Source organism: Cydia splendana, chromosome 13 (assembly GCF_910591565.1).
Source record: "Cydia splendana chromosome 13, ilCydSple1.2, whole genome shotgun sequence".
NCBI lineage: Eukaryota > Metazoa > Arthropoda > Insecta > Lepidoptera > Tortricidae > Cydia > Cydia splendana.
Window position 1 is genome coordinate 19,081,974 of NC_085972.1, and position 23,951 is coordinate 19,105,924.

Genomic DNA, 23,951 nt, shown 5'->3' on the forward strand with positions numbered 1-23,951 from the left:
TTATGTCTTACGTCGACATTTATACCTACTCTATTATATTGCGAACCTGAATAGCTAGGCGCGAGGACTTTCCATATAGGTATTGCACGGTCTCGCATAGCGTATTGATTTCCGGCCGCCGGCGTTTCGGCGAAGCCCGTACGGTCCGCAGATACCTACCTACAAGTACCAATTCATCGGGGAACGCCGCGCTATACATACAACTTCATCGGATGGCCGTTAGGTATAAACTGAAACACCTTGCAAAAAACCATGTTGAAGATTCTGTTGGGTCTATTGGTAATTTGGTACATTTTGTTTACACTAGAGTAGAGACTTTTTATACGTCTTTGACAACATCCAGATGTGTCAAAGATCGTTGTGTTGTGAGCTACGACGAAAAATGAACTGTAATGTCCTTCAAATAACATTTATATTGAATTTGATCTAGTCCGACATCGCAGGTGGTCCCGACTCCTTTCTTAGATGTAGGTAGTCTTAGCTTACAGTAGGCATACGTTCGAACCATAGAATAGGCGTAGTAGTTCCAAGGTCAGAACTGAAACAGTATGTAGATAACAAGTTCTAGAATACGAAAACACTTTGCTAGCGCAGAATTGTATAATTATCTACTTAGGTGCAGGATATGTTGTACCACTTCGTACTTATGAACTAGGTAGCAAAACGAGGGTAGAATATCTTTAGTTACTTGAGCAAATCTCTCGCATACCTAATTAGTCACTAAAATTGAGATTATCTAGATCAGCGGTCGGCAACCTTTTAGCAGCCAAAGGCCACATAGTAGTTAAAGAAGTTGACGCGGGCCGCACTTTTGTTAATATGTGTGACTTTATCAGACATTGTTGTTTGACAATATTACATACAAAATAGCCAGGTGGGCTCGCGGGCCGCGAGCGAGAGGTTCGCGGGCCGCATGCGGCCCGCGGGCCGCTTGTTGCCGACGGCTGATCTAGATGTGTAAGTATACCTATTCGTTCCGGATGACCGCGCGCGGCGTCATTGAGCATAAATCAATATATCCAGGCAAAAATATACGGGTCACGTCGATAGTGCGTATACCTACATATCTATGTAGGTCATACAGCGGCCTAGGTTCGCTACACGCAGTTATCAAAACCTACCAGCACGTATACTCGTAGGTATATTTTAGTTATTTTCTCATAGCGATAGAGTACAATAATAAATAAGTAAGACGCCTGTGTGAATAGGTATAGATAGACATATAAGTGGACTAGGTACAAAGCCGTAAACTAGCATACAATCATTCCCTGTAATCAGCAAGTTTTGTAGACAGATTTGTTTACTATATCGGTGGCAAACAAGTGTACGACCAGCTTGATGGCAAGCCGTTACTGTACTTACCGTACCGTAGCCTAGCTAGGCACGTCTGCGACCCCAAATACTAATTATTGCGTATTTGACACCTAGGGTCGTAACAACTTTACGAAAACAGGGTTCAAGTTAAGGTGGTCTTCTTTAGCTAAGTGTTGGGAAATTTAGTAAATGGCCTGATGTAAAGGTCCTACATAGAGAAAGAAAGGCATAGGTATTTAGACAGAGATACTGTGTATTCACTGTAGCTTGCTTCATTTATATTATACAATAAGTACTTGCTTTGCTTAGCATAGCACAACTACCATATGGTCCTATAATCTTATACAATTAAAAAAAGTTGGAAATGTTCTTTGAAATTTTTACAGGATATGAAGAAAAGCTTTCATTTTGGAGATTGAAAGTATTTTTGCAAACGGGAACCATCCCACATAAAATACTCATTGAAAATCGAACCTTAATGTTAAAACACTATAGTTAACATTTGAATGAGATAGAGAGGTATAGAAACATTTGGTGTGGGTTTGTTCCCGTTTGCAAAAATACGTCTAATTTCGATCCTCATAAAAAAAAATTTGAAACTCCGATGGCGCATCAATTGATGCCCATTCTAATAAATCTAATGATCAACTACTAATCGATAGATCAACACTTGCTGGTAGTGCCTATTCGATGTAAATAATATTGCTTTTCAAAATATGCTGGATGCAAAATGGCACAAGTGATGAAGTGAATGATACAAAATACTTCATAATCTAATAGTTTATTGTAATGGTACCACAGAATAGCTTTGACCAAATAAAAAGCACATGATCTAGTTCTAACAGGCATATAATAAAAACAGATTTTACACTTTTCCCCTTAGACAGATGTTCGGCCATATTGATCTTTATCAACAAATAGTTCAACTAAACTATTCAAACTTAGTAAGTTTACACCAACTGAACATACATTTAATTAAGTTTAAATGTCAAGTGCATTTGGTCTAAAATTACTGAAATTTTGAAATGATTTTGATTTATTCATAGATGTCTTCTTTGTCGGCAATGTATTGGATAATGTCCTTGGGCCTTACAAGCCTCTCCGCATCTCCGTCAGGGATTTCAAAACCGAATTCGTCTTCCATGGCCATGATGATTTCTACATGATCAAGGGAGTCCAAGCCCAGGTCATTCATAAAGTGGCAGTTCACATCCAACTGAAAAGAGAAACAGTTATAATTATAGCATAAGGTTAATAAATTTGTTTTGGTAAACTTTATTTTTAATAAAACTAAAAGTTTTAAACAAGAAGCGTCTTATAATTCAATGAATGTTACCAAAAAGCATGTGTGTCACAGTCAGGAATAATTTTGGAGATATTAAATTTTATTCTACCTTTTCAGCACAAATTTTGTCATAAAGTTTCAGAACTAGAAGGACTCTCTGTTGTATGAGCTCAAGCGAGAGCGGGGGGCCCGCACTGTAGTGGCGGACACCGACTTTCTGGCTCTGAAACAAAATTTAACAAATAATGAATAGGTACCTTGACTTGAGTCAGTTTGTCGTAAGCTTGGCACACTTTCAGCACTCGCTCCTCGATCTCTTTCGGAGAGGGCTTCGTCTGGGGCCCTGACGAGTATGGTTGCATACGATGAGATTGCACCTAAACAGTTTTAGTAACACTGTACACATTTGTTATGCAATATATTGATTGAGGTTATGATATAAAATGAGACAAATTATATTCTTATAACTTAAATATACGATATCCAAGTTTGTATTATAAAATATAATGTCAATTTGGAAAGGATTATTGCCCAGAAATCTATAAAAAACATTGTATTGATTGACGTGATCCTTACCCCATCTTGCAGGTACTTGTTATTGTATAAGGTTACAGCGGTTTTCACTGTATGGTATTTTTGTTGTAGAACGACGGTTGAAAGCCGGCATACTACCGGAGTTCTATATGTTGTGGATTTTCGTAATAATCCGCTAAAAGCACTTCGGACAAGATTCGCAGCAGCCATTTTTCGGGCTTCAAATATTTTACTGCAATAGACAAGATAGAGTAGATAAGACGTTTCGAGTGTTGCCATAAGGAAGGCATTCCTTAATGTTAATTTTGGAGTTTAAAGCATTGTCTTGAATAGTTAAAAAAAATAAACACTGTGCTTTATGACACGTCTTGCTCGCTGTCATTTTCCTGTCAGTTTATGTCGATTTGTTTTCCCACAGTACGTACGTATGGAAATGGATTTAATGTGTCTAAACAATTAATAAAAACATTAAAAATGGGGAACGCTGACACAAAATTAAACTTTCGGAAAGCTGTGGTCCAGCTGACATCGAAAACCCAGGTAGGACTTGAATCAAAACGCATATGTTAGATTTGCGTTGGTGTTTTTATTGATGAATCAATTTGTTAACTTTATGCAGCCTATCGATGCGTCGGATGACAGTTTCTGGGACCAGTTCTGGTCGGAGAGCGTGACGAACGTGCAGGATGTGTTCGCGCTGGTGCCGGGGGCGGAGATCCGTGCGCTGCGCGAGGAGTCGCCCAATAATCTGGCGACGCTCGTGTACAAGGCTGTCGAGAAGCTCGTGAAGACCGTCGACAGCAGCTGCCGCACACAAAGAGAACAACAGATCGGTAAGTTTTCATAAACTGATAAATAGTTTGCACTGTAGGTTAGAAACAGAGAAATAGCATGACACACTTAGCTTTATGGAGTATGTCTAGGTGAAATCAGTGTAGCCTTGAATTATAATCAGCAATCTGACTTATTGCATAGCTAAGACTGTTTATCGATTTTATAACGATTGTAGTATGTAAATATACATTACTAGTAATGCAAACTGCTATGAAAAACTATAATGAACTAGTTTCTATCAAAAGTCATAGAATGATTGAAATTTCCTCTTTCCATTTTATGTATAGGTAATAAATATTAATCCACGAATTCACTTCTTGTTATTTTATCATGTTCTGTGGCTGTATTTCTTTTATAATGCTGTTGTGTAAAGAGAATCGTCACAAATCTTCAGGTGAATATTATGGCCATGTGGTGTTGGTGTTGTATATCATAACTCTTTTATTGATATTGTATCTTATGTTATATGGAAATACATTCATAAAAAAGCACCCAAATGTTAGTTTTGGTTTTCTATCCCAGATAAAAATGTGACAGACAGTTTGGTTTGCCCAATTTACTACCCACTCATTTTGCTATAGTATTAAAATAACAGATTGGTTGGTGAAACTGGACAATCTATCATTTTAATATCTTGGGTACAAAACAAGGATTGGATCATTGATACCTATGCCAAGGGTGCATGGAAACAGAAGAGACATCCTTTTATGAGGTGCTGGAATGGAGTGGCTCCATACAGGGCAAAACATCTCAGATCTCCAAGAGATCTCCCTGAGGTCCTACTCAACATTAAAGGTTTGATAGGATTTCTTGAGGAGTTAGGCTGTTTAGGCTAGCCTACCCCACTACGCAAAATAGGCGCCAGTTGTCGAGTTGCGGAAACCTGCCCGTGCTACAATACAATCATTGATATCTGTCATTTTCTGCAGCCTTAAACTGCGCGCGACTGCTTACACGGGTGCTCCCTTACATGCTAGAGGAGCCAGAGTGGCAGAGCTTCTTCTGGTCCTCGCTGCCGGCTGCGGAGAATGAGTCTGTGCCGCTGGCACAGTCTCTCATCAATGCTGTTTGTGTAAGTGCTGCATTGCGATGATGTTTGCGATTTAATTTAGCAATAAGTAACAGTCTATTGGTAAAGAAGTTAAGTAAAGCATAGGTAAAGCCAGTGGCAACATTTCGAAGCACATTTGGACCTTACTACCTACGTTTAATACAATAAACAAAGTTATAAATACACAAAATCATTCCCGTACCGAAAACCCCGATGTATGTTAATTACACTATTTGACATTGATAATTATTAATATTTATTTAATTTTCATTAAAAATAAATTTTTAGAGGATAGAACAATCAAACTTCTTACTTAAGTAAAAAATGCAATATGAATGTAAAAAAATGAATTGAAATTTAAAAATATTTAAGATAGATATTAATATACGTAAAAGGGCTGCTAGATAGCAGATAAAACATTTATGTTGATATTTTTTTATCACAATAAAAAAATTGGTATTCTCGTAAAAAAAAAACATCACAGGAAGTGTTTTATTATCATACTTTAGTTCCTATTCTAATTGCGATTGCGACTAACTCTTGTATACTTCATGAGAACTTTATGTCCTTGAGTAATAATGATAACAAATGACGAGAGCACTGCGGCATAAAATATGCCTAGTCGATACTCCCTCCCTACGAAGCTACATATGTATACCTTTCTATTAGACATAAACTTTAAACTCTCGCGTTTTGTACACATATTTAATTACACAAACGGGTCTACCGCGATATAATTACAATGAAATTATATCGCGGTAGATGATTGTGTAATTAAATATATAGACATATCTTGTATACATTATTAAGCATTCTGTGGGGCCATAATAATAAAAGAAGGAATATTAATTTTATTTTTAATTTAACCATTGATAACAACTTGCAGGATCTGCTGTTTTGCCCAGACTTCACTGTGGCGAGCACACGCCGCTCCGGACCGGTAAGTACGATCGATACCAGAATCTAATCTCTATGAATGAACTTATCTCTGGTATTTGGTTTATTAACTCATCCTAAAATAGAATATTGATTTTGGCCGCCGTGTATACTTATAGGAAATTATGAAAAAGAAAATCTTGTTGTTGTTGTGTGAAAATACCTGATTTTGTTTATTATAATTTTACCTAACTCTAAACATAATCTTATGAAATAATACTGGTAACAAACGATTTCTGTTTCTACCGAATCTAAGGGCTTCGTCTCCTGTTGACACGTTTTGTACCGTAAAATAAAATGTGCCTACTTTGCTCCCCACTTTATAATAAAAAACTTTATGTGTTAGTTATTTTAGAACACCTGTTATCTAATAGATCCTCTACGCTGAGTAATCAATCTTACTTCATCAGGAGCGTGCCGAGGAACTGTCTTCCCTGGACAGCTGCGAATACATCTGGGCGGGCGGAGTAGGCTTCGCCCGCGCGCCGCCGCGCTGCGCTGCTCACGAAGCGGCCCGGACTGAACTATTACGGCTACTGCTCACGGCCTTCAGTGAGACCGTGTATAAGCCACCACACCAGACACACCACAATAAGTGGATCGCGTGAGTAACCCTTACTGCAATGACTTGAGGTCCAATTAAGTGTTCCTGTAGTACGTTATGACACGAAGCGGCCTGTACTGAGTTGTTATATCTGTAGGAAAGTCCTGTCACGGTCGCCAGATGTAGGAAATTAGATAAAGTATAGCCCGAATGAAAACAAGCCCGAAACGTATAGCCATTTATTTTAGAGTGACATATTGTAAAGAATCATAAAAAATACAAATTTAAAATATGGGACGTTGATCACAAAGGAGTTCGCAACATCATCGATAATAATCTATATACAGATGTAGTGCATAATTATTTTCCATCGTATTTTCACGGAAACGTACGAACGAGTGTTGCTATTTCAGTCAGTCTCGGTACAAAAAGTACTGAGGTATGAAGTAGCATAACAAATACGAACGTTTCCGAGAAAATACGATGGAAAACAATTATGCATTACATCTGTATGCTCTAATCGTAATCTTCGTTAAAGGTACTTGACCAGCCCAGACAACCGCCACGCCCTGCCACTTTTCACGTCCCTATTAAACACGGTATGCTCCTACGATCCCGTGGGGTTAGGGCTGCCCTACAACCATCTACTCTTCAGTGACACGCTGGAACCTCTGGTCGAGGTATAGCTACTACTATTATAAGCACTTATAGCCTATTTTTTTAAACACTCCTAAATTATCATGTAAAATAAGTTAAATACTTGTTTCCTGCACAATGTTGATTTAATATTTATTTGTTTTAGTACGCTGAGTCTGAAATAAGATTATTGAAGTAAGATTTCTTGCAGGTTGCTTTGCAAATTTTAATCGTTACCCTGGACCACGACACAAGCAACGCTATGAATGAAGATTCTGACGAGGTGAGCCCATATGTTGTAAAATTGACTGTTCAAAATGTAACGTTTGCTTATGATAAAGTATTTTTGCTATTTAACGGAAGAGAGAGTAAGAGTTAAATTAATAAATTAAAGCTTGGGGAGAATTATTACAATTCGGTGCCGTGACCAGGATTACATTCTGACATTTTCCATTTGACGATCGGTCTGGCCTAGTGGGTAGTGACCCTTTGTGTGATGAATACAAATATTTGTTCCTGCGTCATGGGTGTTTTCTATGTATATAAGTATGTATCTAAGTATGTATTTCGTCGCCTAGCACCCATAGTACAAGCTTAGCTTAGTTTGGGGCTAGGTTGATCTGTGTAAGATGTCCACTAATATTTATTTATTGACATTTCTGCATAGTAAAACTCAATAAGTTTTCAATAACCCCCAGGCCCTCCCTGACAACCTATTCATCAACTACCTCTCCCGCATTCACCGCGACGAGGACTTCGCGTTCGTACTGCGCGGCGTTACCAGATTGCTGAACAACCCCCTGGCACAGACATACCTGCCTAATTCAGCCAAGCGAGTGGCCTTACACCAGGAGTTACTTGTTCTGTTTTGGAAGATGTGCGATTATAACAAGGTTAGTGTTATTATACAACTTATTCAGCGCGATGTGTTGCCTTCGTGCTGCGCGACGTTACCAGATTGCTGAACAACCCCCTGCCCCATACATATGTAATAAAAATATGAAAATTATAATGTATGGAGAAAAAACTTCTACTTTTATTCTCAAAAAAGAAGACTCGATTTGGGACCAGTGTGCGTCACAGTCAGGAGAAAAATCATCACAATTTACTTTTATAAAAATATGGAATATTCAATGCTTTATAGGTGGCCCATGAGCCATGAGGAAATGGGTTTAAAACTACTACACAAAGCTATATTTAGTGTACTGTTTTGGTCTGTGCCTTCGTACCTGAAATGCAGTTTTAGTATTAGTGAAATATCCTCAACCAGAAGCCCATTTCTCAAATGGTATTAGTCTAATTATTAGTGTGTTGACATAGTAACCCATACGATTTGACAGTTCGTGGACTAATAATATTAGTCTAATACCGTCCGAGAAATGGGCCCCAGTAAGAAAAATGTTGAAGTGGGATTTATTGACTGTATTGTTTTCAGAAATTCATGTACTACGTGTTGAAGAGCAGCGACGTATTGGAAGTGCTTGTGCCCATCTTGTACCACCTCAACGACTCGCGCGCTGACCAGTGTAAGTGTTTACAGAAAACTAATCTTTACCCTTGACTTTGTCCGCGTGCAATTTATTGGCATCTGTGAATAAATTGACCCTTGCCTTCGATTAGTATTCCCATACTAACTTTAAACCCTCTTTTCACGCCTTAAGAGGTGAATACCAGAATGTAAAACCAGAATATATTTGAAAATCTTATCAATTCATTTTTAATTTGATATTTTATTGATTATATTGTTGTGACATCCTTGTTTTTGACGATCATAATATGAATTCTTGTAGATTGACATGCCTACAATTTATAATGTAATGTGTTTTATGAAATAAATAAATCTATCTATCTAAAGGGCTATGTTAATAAGGTTTGATCCAAAACTGTTTAGCCGTTTTTGCTAGATTGAGCGATAAATATCTAATATCACATGTAAAATATTTTAATATAATATTAAGGTCAAGACACATCATAGCTCCCCATTGTGGTATTTTAGTAATTTATTTGAAAAAGATACCAAGACAAACACATGCACTATATAAAATACAGCAATTTGAGGTATATTTTATTCACTAGGTATTCGTTTGAAAACTACCGCAACGGATGGTAAGCGATATGGCAGCGAACTAACGGCTATGCTAAACTTTTAAAATAAAACAAACCTATATTAACTACTGCTTATAAGTAATTTATGGGATACATTGTTACCAAAAAACAATCAATTTATACATTACTCGTCGCCTTACATTATTAAACATTTAACAAATCAGTTTTAATATTCAATTCATTTTCAATCATACAAATCACTCGTTCTCGGTGTTCTAAATATGCCCCACATATGTATACATATCATATGGGCTGCATACATTATTGAATAACATAGTAACCATACGAGTAACGAGTCGACGTAATGAGTTAATTGCATGTTATGTTGTCTCTTTTCTAAGCATGATGGAATTGTCAGCTATACGTTTAACGAATAAAAACATTCATGAACTCGTAATAAAAACAAAAACCTTAAAAAATATTTTTCTCTTATCTTATGAGCAAATGCCAACACTTAATAGTTCGAGCAAAAGGATTTACCTTTTGCTCATTTCAATCTCATCAATCATATCTCATCCCGTGAAGTAAGGGACTCAAATATTAAAGATTCTTTCAATACTGTCAATCGAAAAACTATTTTATTAGGCTTGTTAACCACCCTTTACTTTTATAACCGCCTTAACGGACTAACTATATCTAATTCTACTCATACCTTCCCTCCTCACCGTATCGCTATATATCTATATCCATCATTAACCAGTCTAAACCGCTCCATACATCCACAGCGCGCGTCGGCCTTATGCACATCGGCGTGTTCATCCTCCTCCTCCTGTCCGGCGAGCGCAACTTCGGCGTGCGACTCAACAAGCCCTACACCGCCACCGTGCCCATGGACGTGCCCGTCTTCACCGGCTCCCATGCTGATCTACTAGTACTTGTGTTCCACAAGATAATTACAACGGGGCATCAGCGTCTACAGCCGCTGTTTGACTGTCTACTCACTATACTGGTCAATGGTAAGTCAGTACACACAACACAACAAGCCCTACACCGCCACCGTGCCCATGGACGTGCCCGTCTTCACCGGCTCCCATGCTGATCTACTAGTACTTGTGTTCCACAAGATAATTACAACGGGGCATCAGCGTCTACAGCCGCTGTTTGACTGTCTACTCACTATACTGGTCAATGGTAAGTCAGTACACACAACACAACAAGCCCTACGCCGCCACCGTGCCCATGGACGTGCCCGTCTTCACCGGCTTCCATGCTGATCTACTAGTACTTGTGTTCCACAAGATTATTACAACGGGGCATCAGCGTCTGCAGCCGCTGTTTGACTGTCTACTCACTATACTGGTCAATGGTAAGTCAGTACACACAACACAACAAGCCTTACATGGCGACCGTGCCCATGGACGTGCCCGTCTTCACCGGCTCTCATGCTGATCTACTAGTACTTGTGTTCCACGAGATTATTACAACGGGGCATCAGCGTCTGCAGCCGCTGTTTGACTGTCTACTCACTGTACTGGTCAATGGTAAGTCAGTACACACAACACAACACAACAAGCCTTACATGGCGACCGTGCCCATGGACGTGCCCGTCTTCACCGGCTCCCATGCTGATCTACTAGTACTTGTGTTCCACAAGATAATTACTACGGGGCATCAGCGTCTACAGCCACTGTTTGATTGTCTACTCACTATACTGGTCAATGGTAAGTCAGTACACACAACACAACAAGCCTTACATGGCGACCGTGCCCATGGACGTGCCCGTCTTCACCGGCTCCCATGCTGATCTACTAGTACTTGTGTTCCACAAGATAATTACTACGGGACATCAGCGTCTGCAGCCGCTGTTTGACTGTCTACTCACTATACTGGTCAATGGTAAGTCAGTACACACAATACAACAAGCCTTACATGGCGACCGTGCCCATGGACGATCCCGTCTTCACCGGCTCCCATGCTGATCTACTAGTACTTGTGTTCCACAAGATAATTACTACGGGGCATCAGCGTCTACAGCCGCTGTTTGATTGTGTACTCACTATATTGCTCAATGGTAAGTCAGTACACACAACACAACAAGCCTTACATGGCGACCGTACCCATGGACGTGCCCGTCTTCACCGGCTCCCATGCTGATCTACTAGTACTTGTGCTCCACAAGATAATTACTACGGGGCATAAGCGTCTACAGCCGCTGTTTGATTGTGTACTCACTATACTGGTCAATGGTAAGTCAGTACACACAACACAACAAGCCTTACATGGCGACCGTGCCCATGGACGTGTCCGTCTTCACCGGCTCCCATGCTGATCTACTAGTACTTGTGTTCCACAAGATAATTAGTACGGGGCTTCAGCGTCTACAGCCGCTGTTTGATTGTCTACTCACTATACTGGTCAATGGTAAGTCAGTACACACAACACAACAAGCCTTACATGGCGACCGTGCCCATGGACGTGCCCGTCTTCACCGGCTCCCATGCTGATCTACTAGTACTTGTGTTCCACAAGATAATTACTACGGGGCATCAGCGTCTACAGCCGCTGTTTGATTGTCTACTCACTATACTGGTCAATGGTAAGTCAGTACACACAACACAACAAGCCTTACATGGCGACCGTGCCCATGGACGTGCCCGTCTTCACCGGCTCTCATGCTGATCTACTAGTACTTGTGTTCCACAAGATAATTACTACGGGGCATCAGCGTCTGCAGCCACTGTTTGACTGTCTGCTTACTATTCTTGTCGATGGTAAGCAAAACACCCTGTTATACATACATAGACTTAACAAGCCTTACATGGCGACCGTGCCCATGGACGTGCCCGTCTTCACCGGCTCCCGTGCTGATGTACTAGTACTTGTGTTCCACAAGATAATTACAACTAGTGATGGGTAGGACATCAATTTAAAATGAGTTTGTATAAGTACCTCATTTTCTAAAATGAGGTGTTACAATGTCTTACTTCAAATGAGGTGAGGTACTAGCATATATTCAGCATCGACTATTCCATTAACTCCAACGGCGACAAAAATATTTAATGTATATACATATTTATGTATTCATCACTTCCTTTATAAATAAATAAGTAGTAATATTTAATTGGAGTGCAATTCTGGAGGTTAAGAATAGAACTTTTAGGAGAAAGATAATTTTAGAATCAAACTAAGAACATAAAGTACCTAACTTAATTTGCTGCTTTTATGAAACTTGTTCTAATGTAGCTCTTTTTTATTGTTAGATTGTTTAGACCTCCTCCTTGCTACTTGATATAATTTTAAGTATAATAATCACTAGCGACCCGCCCCGGCTTCGCACGGGTTAGCAAATTATACACCTAAACCTTCCTCAAGAATCACTCTTTTGATAGGTGAAAACCACATGAAAATCCGTCCAGTAGTTTTTAAGTCTATCGCGAACATACAAACAAACCCACAAACAGACAGACGCGGCGGGGGACTTTGTTTTATAATATGTAGTGATATATTTCATAAGTACCTATTAACCATAAAACTACCACATTTTTAACAAACTAAGGAGAACAAATTCAATATTTTCACTAGTCATTATTATATAGAAGTGACTAACTTACCACCTCAGATAATTTAACAGTAATATCATCAATATGATAATAAACAAAGCACCATTCGCGCCTGCCGCACCGGCTACATTTACACTTCATTTTTTCATGCAAAAGGCACCAAGGAAGATCCGCGGGTATATTTACTGGCAAAAACTATGTCCATATTTTGTTATGATTATAAGAATTATCACTAGGTATTAGGTATTAGAGAACTAAAATTAACTAGGTAGTGAACGAAGTACGAACAAAATAAATATAAATATGTCATAATCATAACTTGACAGTTCGAAGTCGTTTGTTTACAAAGAATGTTAATAAAAAGTATTGCAAATTCAAATCGGTATAATTTACATCTACATTTTTATTTTACCTATGAAAATTATACTTACTTTTTATTTAATAAACTTGAAACTTATTGAAATTATCATAAATTGTGTACGCTACCGTATTATATTTCAATAATATTTAAGTTACTTAAGGGATTTCTGTTTCCAAGCAAGCTTCGTAAATGCCCGCCTGGTATACAGAGGGCGTACCGCGAACCAAGTTCGTCATGTTGCCTTCCTGTCACACTTACGTACGAATTTACAAGTGCGACAGAGAAGCAACACGTCGAAATTCGTTTTGAGACTGATTTCTCGCGCCATTTTGACACGTAAGTTAGGATCAAAAAGGCGTAAGATGTATGAAAGCTTGCAGCGCTTACGCTTGTTGTCTTTCGTGTTTAATTTTTAACGTATTTTCGGTGGTGACGCGAGGCGATATTGAAGTACGGCGCGTGTCTGTCTCACTCCCTCTTTGGGTATTTCTAATTCATTGTTTCATTTTGAAAGGATTGAGGTGTTCATGTCACAGAGAGGCGGTGAGTGGTACAAACTCAATGCTTTTCTCGGTGGACCTTTTGTCGTTGCAATAAGGTTTGTAGTTCGGCAGTTGACAGTGTGGACCATTACGTCCATTACTCGTTTCTTCATTTGAGTTTTGAGTGTCGGCGAGCGGGCGAGCACCTCGAGCGCCTCGCGCGATCCAGGGACTCTCTTGCGAGGTTATGAGGAGCGTATGAGTTTTGAAGGTCGCGAGTGAAATTGAAAGGATAAGAGTTTTTTTAAATTTGAAGTGTGTGAATGATTTGTGTGGCAAGAGGTGTTTGTGATGCGCGCGAGTAAATGAGTAAAATGAATAGAGGAGTGATGTAAGACATTTTTGCGGTATGAAGTACTGCGACAAATTAACAAAATGAGTGGTACAAATGAGGTGCCTCACGAGTGAGCGACTCAACACTAATTACAACGGGGCATCAGCGTCTGCAGTCGCTGTTTGATTGTCTGCTTACTATTCTTGTCAATGGTAATTAAAACACCCTGTTATACATACAACGACTTAACAAGCCTTACATGGCGACCGTGCCCATGGACGTGCCCGTCTTTACCAGCTCCCATGCTGATCTACTAGTACTTGTGTTCCACAAGATAATTACAACGGGACACTAGCCTCTGCGGCCGCCATTTGACTGTCTACTCACTATCCCGCTGAATGGTAAACACACTAGTGCTTTAGATAAGCTGGCAAATCAATTTGATAGCGAATATCAAGGTTTCTAAAGAGAATTGAGTCTTCACGTCTACATTTCTCATATTTGCTACCTTTTGAAACTGGCAATTGGCTCGAAAGGTTAAGAAAACTTAAATATTGTCTTTAAACGAATCCTAACAAAAGTATTTATTTACAGTATCACCGTACCTGAAAACGCTCTCGATGGTATCATCCAGCAAACTGCTGCACCTGTTAGAAGCCTTCAGCACGCCCTGGTTCCTGTTCTCGGCGCCGCAGCATCACCACCTAGTGTTCTTCTTACTGGAGATGTTCAACAACATCATCCAGTACCAGTTCGATGGTGAGTACCTGTTTACATTATCGCCGTACCTGAAAACGCTCTCGATGGTATCATCCAGCAAGCTCCTGCACCTGCTGGAAGCGTTCAGCACGCCCTGGTTCCTGTTATCGGCGCCGCAGCATCACCACCTAGTGTTCTTCTTGCTCGAGATGTTTAACAACATCATCCAGTACCAGTTTAATGGTAAATTAATAAATGTACAACGACTTCTTATAATTTGACTTGCACGAATTTTGTCGACCTCTTTTTGGAGGTGTTGGCGGCGTCGGAGGTGTGGTGGGGCAATGCTGCTGAGAGCCGGTAACCAGTGTCCAGGAGTTGGTTTCATGCACCCGGTAATTAGCCTCATAGTGTGGTTAAGTTGGCTGTCCACGTTTTGGGTGTGGGCACTGTTTATCCACGTAGGGGCACAGTATTCTGCTGTAGAGTAGACTAGAGCCAAAGCGGTCGTTCTTAAGCAGTCCGCTGACGCTCCCCATGTGGTGCCCGTTAAGTTCTGAAGTATGCTGTTTCGGGTTCTCAGTTTGGCTGCGACATTCTGCATGTGGGCTTTATATGTCAGACTTCGGTCCAGTGTGACTCCAAGATATTTTGGGTGAGGGTTGTGGGTCAGGACTGTGTCACCAAAACGGATGTTGAGTTCTCTGCTGGCTAGGCGGTTGCTGAGGTGGAAGCAGCACACTTCGGTTTTGGATCCATTTGGGCGTAGGCGCCATCGGGCAAAGTAATCCTTCATAGTGGAAAGATCCTGTTGCAAGGTGCGTTCTGTCTCCTCTATACTTCGATCTTGTGAGACGAGGGCAAGGTCGTCTGCGTAGGCAAATTTTCTAGACCGGGTATCCGGGATGTCATGTATATAAAGATTGAATAATATGGGGGCTAACACCGATCCTTGAGGTAATCCGTTGTTGAGAATTCTAGCTCGGCTGGCTTTGTCACCCAAGAATACTTGAAAGGGTCTGTTGGTGAGGGCGTCTTCTATTATTCTGTATATCCTGATACAGGGGACGACCTTCAGTAGTTTGAACAGCAGCCCTTGGCGCCAAACAGTATCATATGCGGCGGTGAGGTCTACGAAGGCCGCGGAGGACTTGAGATTTTCGTCAAAGCCCTTTTCTATGTGCGTGGTTAACGCCAGGACTTGATCGTTACAGCTGCGGCCAGGGCGGAATCCCGCCTGCTCCTGAGGGATTTGCGCTTCGATTGCTGGCGCGATTCGGTTGTAGAGGACTCTCTCGAAAAGTTTGTATGTCACACTCAGGAGTGCAATGGGTCGGTAGCTTTCAGGATTATCCGCTGGTTTTGCCGGTTTCAGTATTGCGGTTATTTTGGCATATTTACGCGGGGCAGGGATTTTTCCTGACTCAATCATCTTCGTGAAGAATGATGCCAGCCATTGCTGCGTGCGGGGGCCACAATATTTTATAAACTCCGGGAAAATGTTGTCCTGCCCACAAGCCTTATTGGTTTTAATATTTTTGATCGCCGCTGCCACTTCAGATTTAGTGACGCCCTATCACTATAGCTGTAATTACAATCAGGAGTAGCATGAGACTTCATTTCCTTCAATTGCTTCAGGATAAGGCGGGTATGCACTTTTTCGCTAGGCATCTTTAATAGCTTCACCATCCTGTTGGCGATGGCACTTGGGTTGACTTTTGTGTGGTTAGCTGGACTGTTGGTCCCAGAAGTGAGGCGCTTGAGGACGTGCCAGGCCTTGCGGCTAGAATGCGTGAAATTCATGTTGCTGACGGTGCTCTCCCATTTCGTTTGGCGTGCTTCGTTCAGGGATCTGATCAGTTCATGGGCAGTATTTCGGTCACCAGTCTGATTAAACTCATTCCACAGTCTTTCGGTGCTGTCATTCCAGCATGGGATGTACTGTTTGCGATAGCCGAGCGGTATATGTTTTTTGGCCGTTAACAAAATAATCAGCAAGGGTCTCTATTGTTTCCCAAATAGTTTTAAGTCATAATGTATTGTTTGTCCGAATTTTCGTTAGTCATAATTGTTTTTTCTCAGAAACGCGTAACATTTCAGGATTGCCATAAAACAAACCTTACCTAACCTAACCTATCTATAGAATAACCTTACGAAAATTCTGAAAAGTTAACGGTTTCAGTTTTATGACTAACGTTAATATGACAAACAATACATTATGACTTAAAACTTTATGGGAAACAAAGGGACCCCAATCAGCAAAAGTAGTTTTCAGATATATTTAACAACACACTGCTTCTATCTTTTTAATCTTTATAACCTAAATAATATATGTAGAACGTAAGGCAGCAACAGATTTGTATATCAAATCGTTTGGGGCTGTAACTCCTAAAGTAAAGTAAGTGGAATATTTATCAAGATCCTTCAAACTCTGAAAGCTGCCGCAAAACAATGTTTTTGCCTGACACTGTTTTTATAAGTCTGTATCTTTAGGTGTTTAAATAAAAGTAAACAAACAATTTCTACGTTTTCGGGTAGTTATAACATTTATTGGTTAACCAACCAAATAAAAACCGCCCGGATCAGTGAACGACCTGACTTTAACCTACGTTATTTGATCATAATGTTCTCATCTACCCTCAACTGGCCTAAGGAGCCATTTGAGGGTAGATTTTGTTTATATTTATTTAAATACCTAAAGATACAGATAGTACTAATAATGTTGAAATTTCCAGGCAACTCGAACCTAGTATACACCATCATCCGGAAACGGGCGGTGTTCCACGCGCTCGCCAACCTGCCTCACGAGCACACCGCCATCGCGCGCTCCCTGCAGGCCACGCACGACAAACTGCCCAGGTTATTACTGCCAGTTATTTTTGATAAAGTACCCGCTAAGCGCGAAAGATTTCGTACATTGACCAACCTGTTCCTATCTCTACAAACTTACCCACTTATTCATAAAACTTTACGGGCCTGATTTAGTTAAAATATGTTTTATCCCTTTAGGGGTCATCCATTAATTACGTCACACGTTTAGGGGGAGGGAGGGGGTCAAGAAAATGTGACATGTTGTGACATGGGGAAGGGGGGAGTCACAAACATTGTGATGTCACTTTAACTTCATCAGTAACCGAAAATTAATTTATATTTTTTTATTCGCTGTACAGTTAAATAATGAGATTTTGGATGTAACTTTCGTTGTGTTATAAAATTACTAATATTTATATATCAAAAATATTTTTTTATTTAAAAAATAATGCCGAGTTAATATTGTCGATTTCGTTGAAAACAAAATTGCCTAAAATGTGACGTCACACCAAGGGGGCAGGGGTTTGCAAAATGTGACCAAGTGTGACAAGGAGGGGGGGAGGGGTAAAAAACCTAGAAATTCGTGTGACGTAATTAATGGATGATCCCTTATTACAAATACTTAAGTCAAAATTACAGATAAAGACAAACGATTCATAGCCAATTCAGGCCAGTAACGCGTTTATGAATAACGTCATAAATAAATAAATAATAAATAAATAAATATTATAGGACATTGTTACACAAATTGACTAAGCCCCACGGTAAGCTCAAGAAGGCTTGTGTTGTGTGTACTCAGACAACGATATATATATAATATATAAATACATAGAAAACAACCATAACTCAGGAACAAATATCTGTATCATCATACAAATAAATGCCCTTACCAGGATTCGAACCCGGGACCATCGGCTTCATAGGCAGGGTCACTACCCACTAGGCCAGACTGGTCGTCATAATTTCTATTCAAATTTTTATTTCATGTTCGATTTTTATTTTTTTGTGTAGTTGGTTTCCGTTTGCACAATTACGTCCAATCTCCTCTAAAGCTCTGGTTTCTTAGGATTGCGGTGCCGTCATATAGCAGCCGTGTGCATACAATATACTACTCATCCATATTTAGTCGTATTATTTAGTATGGAGACGGCCGCTATATGACGGCACCGCTATCTTAGGAATAGGAAAACAGAGCTTAACAGACTGAGTTACTATTTCCCCCAGGTTGATGGGACAGAATCACAGAATAACAACAAGAAAATATTTGACCCTTCCATATGTCGTCGCTAGAACCACTGGGCTTGTATGATGGTCCCATAACCGTTGATTTACCTGTGCAGGTCGACGAGTGCCGAGTCGGTGGCGGAGCTCGCCATGGAGGGCTCGCGGCCCGCGCAGCCCGCCGAGCCCGGCACGCTCAACGCGACGTTGCCGGACACGCCCGGTATGTACCCTAGCAGTGAGCGACGTTGCCGAACACGCCCGGTATGTACCCTAGCTGTGAGCGACGTTGCCGGACACGCCCGATATGTACCCTAGCTGTGAGCGACGTTGCCGGACACGCCCGGTATGTACCCTATCAGTGAGCGACGTTGCCGGACACGCCCGGTATGTACCCTAGCAGTGAGCGACGTTGCCGGACACGCCCGGTATGTACCCTAGCAGTGAGCGACGTTGCCGGACACGCCCGGTATGTACCCTAGCAGTGAGCGACGTTGCCGGACACGCCCGGTATGTACCGTAGCTGTGAGCGACGTTACCGGACACGCCCGGTATGTACCCTAGCTGTGAGCGACGTTGCCGGACACGCCCGGTATGTACCCTAGCAGTGAGCGACGTTGCCGGACACGCCCGGTATGTACCGTAGCTGTGAGCGACGTTACCGGACACGCCCGGTATGTACCCTAGCTGTGAGCGACGTTGCCGGACACGCCCGGTATGTACCCTAGCTGTGAGCGACGTTGCCGGACACGCCCGGTATGTACCCTAGCTGTGAGCGACGTTGCCGGACACGCCCGGTATGTACCCTAGCAGTGAGCGACGTTGCCGGACACGCCCGGTATGTACCCTAGCAGTGAGCGACGTTGCCGGACACGCCCGGTATGTACCCTAGCAGTGAGCGACGTTGCCGGACACGCCCGGTATGTACCGTAGCTGTAAGCGACGTTGCCGGACACGCCCGGTATGTACCCTAGCTGTGAGCGACGTTGCCGGACACGCCCGGTATGTACCCTAGCTGTGAGCGACGTTGCCGGACACGCCCGGTATGTACCCTAGCAGTGAGCGACGTTGCCGGACACGCCCGGTATGTACCCTAGCAGTGAGCGACGTTGCAGGACACGCCCGGTATGTACCCTAGCAGTGAGCGACGTTGCCGGACACGCCCGGTATGTACCCTAGCAGTGAGCGACGTTGCCGGACACGCCCGGTATGTACCGTAGCTGTGAGCGACGTTACCGGACACGCCCGGTATGTACCCTAGCTGTGAGCGACGTTGCCGGACACGCCCGGTATGTACCCTAGCTGTGAGCGACGTTGCCGGACACGCCCGGTATGTACCCTAGCTGTGAGCGACGTTGCCGGACACGCCCGGTATGTACCCTAGCAGTGAGCGACGTTGCCGGACACGCCCGGTATGTACCCTAGCAGTGAGCGACGTTGCCGGACACGCCCGGTATGTACCCTAGCAGTGAGCGACGTTGCCGGACACGCCCGGTATGTACCGTAGCTGTGAGCGACGTTGCCGGACACGCCCGGTATGTACCCTAGCTGTGAGCGACGTTGCCGGACACGCCCGGTATGTACCCTAGCAGTGAGCGACGTTGCCGGACACGCCCGGTATGTACCCTAGCAGTGAGCGATGTTGCCGGACACGCCCGGTATGTACCGTAGCTGTGAGCGACGTTGCCGGACACGCCCGGTATGTACCGTAGCTGTGAGCGACGTTGCCGGACACGCCCGGTATGTACCCTAGCTGTGAGCGACGTTGCCGGACACGCCCGGTATGTACCCTAGCTGTGAGCGACGTTGCCGGACACGCCCGGTATGTACCCTAGCAGTGAGCGACGTTGCCGGACATGCCCGGTATGTACCCTAGCAGTGAGCGACCGGACACTCCTGGTAAACCTTTGATCTTGTAATTTTTATTACGAAATCGACATTTTGGTTTCTTCAGTACCTTCTCACTTTTGATTTTCAATATTAGGCACGATAGATTCAGAAGTAGTGCATAATTGTTTTCCGCCGTATTTTCTTGGAAACGTTCGTATTTGTCATGCTACTGCTAGTCAACCTCAGTACTTTTTATACCGAGGCTGACTGAAATAGCAAGACACGTTGGTACGTTTCCGTGAAAATACGCACTACATTTATGCACTACATTTGTACTAATTTGGAGCTTTTAAATTGACGTACCTATCACAACGTATTTTTTTAATGGCTTATGTTAACTTCACTTGTAACAAACAATGTATGAACATGTTGAAAGTCGATTTTGGCTTGGTTTAATTTGGTTTTGGTATACTAACGAAATAGACATCATGTATCAACTATTTTATTTAATACAGAAATTTAATAAACTGTTCAACTTTTTCTTTCTATAGCAATCGCAGCCATGACAGAGCGCGAGTCAGCGCACCCCAGCGCCCAACAGCTAGAAAACACGCAGTCCCTATTGGAAAGTCGCAGCGGCGGAGACGGAGAAGACTGCGAGCCTGACGCCATCACCGATGGAGAGGAAACACAGCGGCCGAGGACACATGTAAGAATTGTTGTAGTTAGGTACCTTAGGGTTCACATTTATAGCAATCGCAGCCATAACAGCGCAAGTCAGCGCACCCCAGCGCTCAAAAGCTAGAAAACAATCAGTCGCTAGAAAACACCAGGTCGCTACAAAACACATAATCCCTGTTGGAAAGTCGTAGCGGCGGAGACTGATGGAGAGGAAACACAGTGGCCGAGGACACATGTAAGAATAGTTGTTGTTGTTAGGCACCTTAAGGTTTACGTTTATAGCAATCGCAGCCATGACAGCGCGAGTCAGCGTACCCCAGCGCTCAACCGCTAGAAACAACCAGGCGATAGAAAACACCAGGTCGCTACAAAACACATAATCCCTGTTGGAAACTCGTAGCGGCGGAGACTGATGGAGAGGAAACACAGCGGCCGAGGACACATGTAAGAATTGTTGTTGTTGTTAGGCACCTTAAGGTTTACATTTATAGCAATCGCAGCCATGACAGCGCGAGTCAGCGCACCCCAGCGCTCAACCGCTAGAAACAACCAGGCGATAGAAAACACCAGGTCGCTACAAAACACATAATCCCTGTTGGAAAGTCGTAGCGGCGGAGACTGATGGAGAGGAAACACAGTGGCCGAGGACACATGTAAGGTTTGAGGCCACCAACACTTCAGAATAAAAAAAAACACATTTATTATCATCTAAGGATCAATCTCGTTAGTGACACATTTTAATCTTACAACTAATAAAAGCGATGCCATTTTGTTTGTATTTAGCATTCTATACCTAGTAGTCCTTATGGTAAATGTTGGCCAAGTTAAAAGCCATAATTTTACCACGAGCCACGGGTTGTTGACCCCTGTCCTAATGCACCACCTCCAGTCCAGAGGTGCAAAAGTTCGCCTAATTCGCATAAATACTTTTCGCCTCGTTCTAGTTAAGTTCAAACTCCATGTAGCTCGCTTTCGGTGGTAAGTCGCAATGAGTGTACAGAATGCCATCCGGCAGTGAGCATGCAATGTTAACAGTTTATTTTAGGAGTTAATACCTGTGTGTTCAAGTGTAGTATACCTAAAAGCAATAGTAAAATCTAAATAATGATGATGATGTTTATGACTAGTCGTGAAGTCATAAAGCCTTTTCTTTTCGAAACTAATCAAGCAATTTTTTTATAGCGGGACAGCATAAAGTCCACAACCAGCATCCGCAGCCCGACCACGGACGGGTGGCGAGCCAGCGCCGAGTGGGTCGCCAGCTGGCGGGGCAAGCTCCCCTTGCAGACCATCATGAGGCTGCTGCAGGTCCTGGTGCCGCAGGTGGAGAAGATATGCATCGACAAGTGAGTGGATGGTATTCCATCTGTCCAATTTCTTTGTCCAATATGTACTGTACTGCATCTCACATTTTGCTTAATGAGAGAGTGAGACGCAATATTGGACAAAGAAATTGGACAAGTGGAATACCACCCTAAGGGATACTATCTAAGATGAATACTTTCTCCTTATTGAACATTAATCAAATTTTACCTTACCCAATATAGGCAATATCACGATGATAAAGAAAGTTGGCTCTGAATCTTTCGTCTTGCTTTTGCGTAACACTTTCAAACTCACAATCTTTTCACCGAGCTGCAGACAAACTTTTTTTTACTTACATTTAAAGGCATACCAAGAGAAAGAGAAACTTTAAAGTCCATCAACATAACCGGAAATGAAGACCAGCCATGTGCGTCATCCAAAACAGCCACGATCACTCTGAAAAGAGTGCACGACTGAGAAGAAGAAAGGCATACCTAATATAGACTAATATCTGGAAAAATCGATTAAAGGACATCACTGACCTTTTTTTTTTTCAACGGGCATGTGCTGCCCCTGCTCAACCCACGCATTTGATATCAAAGTCTCCCCAGGGGCCTGACGGACGAGTCCGAGATTCTGCGATTCCTCCAACACGGCACGCTGGTCGGCCTCCTGCCGGTGCCGCACCCCATCCTCATCCGCAAGTACCAGGCCAACGCTGGCACCGCGGCCTGGTTCCGCACGTACATGTGGGGCGTCATATACATACGGTGCGTCACAAATGGATCGTATCATTACTTAATAAGCAATACATACTCAATTTAGTTCAGGCGAGATTCGTTACAGATTTTATATTAAAGCAAAAAATTTAAATATTACGCTTCCGGCAAGACTTGAACCCGCAACCTCCGCAATCCGTGCGTTAACTCTCCCAATTGAGCTACGGAAGCTGGACGCCTACCAGAATCTCGCGTTTGGTTTTCGTTACAGTTGTAGTGCATAATTGTTTGTTGATGTAATTACTTACCGCTAATATTATTTAACTCTCAATTGCAGAAACGTGGACCCGCCGATATGGTACGACACGGACGTCAAACTGTTCGAGATCCAGCGAGTTTGAGCGATCAAGTACCGTGGCAGCTGAGTATTTATTGTGAATCCTGCAAATGGGAGCCAGTCAGTCGACATAAATACTATATACACTTATATAAACTATACATAATACAGGAACTTCTGTTGCTTTTACTTACTGCTGAGTTACTTTGTTAAGTCCCTGTAACATGGTTTTTAACTTGCAAAAGGCCTGTGTTTTGTAAAATTCGCACATTTGTTATCTATATGCCATCAGATCAGAGGGCGTAGAAAAGTTATCAATCGTATATCCTTAATGCCAATAATAGTATTTTATACAATCGTGATATAATAGAGAGCTTTTCAGTCGAGTACAGTGTTTACGCAACGAAGCTTGCTGAGTTGCCTAAGTGAGA

The 23,951-nt window shown here is 42.2% G+C and overlaps 2 protein-coding genes across 3 annotated transcripts; one reads left to right on the plus strand and one right to left on the minus strand.

Moving 5' to 3' along the window:
- Positions 1-2,079: 2,079 nt before the first annotated feature.
- LOC134796300 (acyl carrier protein, mitochondrial) lies at positions 2,080-3,378 on the minus strand. Of its 2 annotated transcripts, none has more exons than XM_063768385.1 (3): positions 3,176-3,378; positions 2,709-2,822; positions 2,080-2,530 (listed from the first exon to the last, which is right to left on the minus strand). In XM_063768385.1, the coding sequence occupies exons 1-3, from the start codon at positions 3,341-3,343 to the stop codon at positions 2,351-2,353; spliced, it is 462 nt and encodes a 153-aa protein (XP_063624455.1). In that variant the 5' UTR covers positions 3,344-3,378; the 3' UTR covers positions 2,080-2,350. The 2 variants fall into 2 exon arrangements, with proteins under 2 accessions (XP_063624455.1, XP_063624454.1); XM_063768384.1 differs by lacking the exon at positions 2,709-2,822 and adding an exon at positions 2,857-2,976.
- Positions 3,379-3,510: 132 nt separating this feature from the next.
- Positions 3,511-23,823, plus strand: LOC134796306 (protein HID1). The gene is made up of 17 exons (XM_063768390.1): positions 3,511-3,673; positions 3,753-3,966; positions 4,897-5,039; positions 5,905-5,958; positions 6,365-6,558; positions 7,037-7,178; positions 7,346-7,417; positions 7,833-8,027; positions 8,570-8,660; positions 9,966-10,196; positions 14,512-14,676; positions 17,352-17,475; positions 18,768-18,871; positions 21,030-21,187; positions 22,342-22,505; positions 23,076-23,234; positions 23,521-23,823. Exons 1-17 carry the CDS (start codon positions 3,530-3,532, stop codon positions 23,582-23,584), a joined length of 2,418 nt encoding a protein of 805 aa, XP_063624460.1. The 5' UTR covers positions 3,511-3,529; the 3' UTR covers positions 23,585-23,823.
- The last annotated feature ends 128 nt before the right edge of the window (positions 23,824-23,951 follow it).

Excerpts from the sequence above, each read along its gene's own strand:
- LOC134796300 (XM_063768384.1), bottom strand. The coding sequence starts at position 3,343 with ATGGCTGCTGCGAATCTTGTCCGAAGTGCTTTTAGCGGATTATTACGA. Across the intron at positions 2,977-3,175 it reads ACAAGTACCTGCAAGATGGG|GTGCAATCTCATCGTATGCA; the intron begins GTAAGGATCACG and ends AAAACTGTTTAG. Across the intron at positions 2,531-2,856 it reads ACAAACTGACTCAAGTCAAG|TTGGATGTGAACTGCCACTT; the intron begins GTACCTATTCAT and ends TTCTCTTTTCAG.
- LOC134796306 (XM_063768390.1), top strand. The coding sequence starts at position 3,530 with ATGTCGATTTGTTTTCCCACAGTACGTACGTATGGAAATGGATTTAAT. Across the intron at positions 7,179-7,345 it reads CGCTGGAACCTCTGGTCGAG|GTTGCTTTGCAAATTTTAAT; the intron begins GTATAGCTACTA and ends GATTTCTTGCAG. Across the intron at positions 10,197-14,511 it reads ACTCACTATACTGGTCAATG|TATCACCGTACCTGAAAACG; the intron begins GTAAGTCAGTAC and ends ATTTATTTACAG.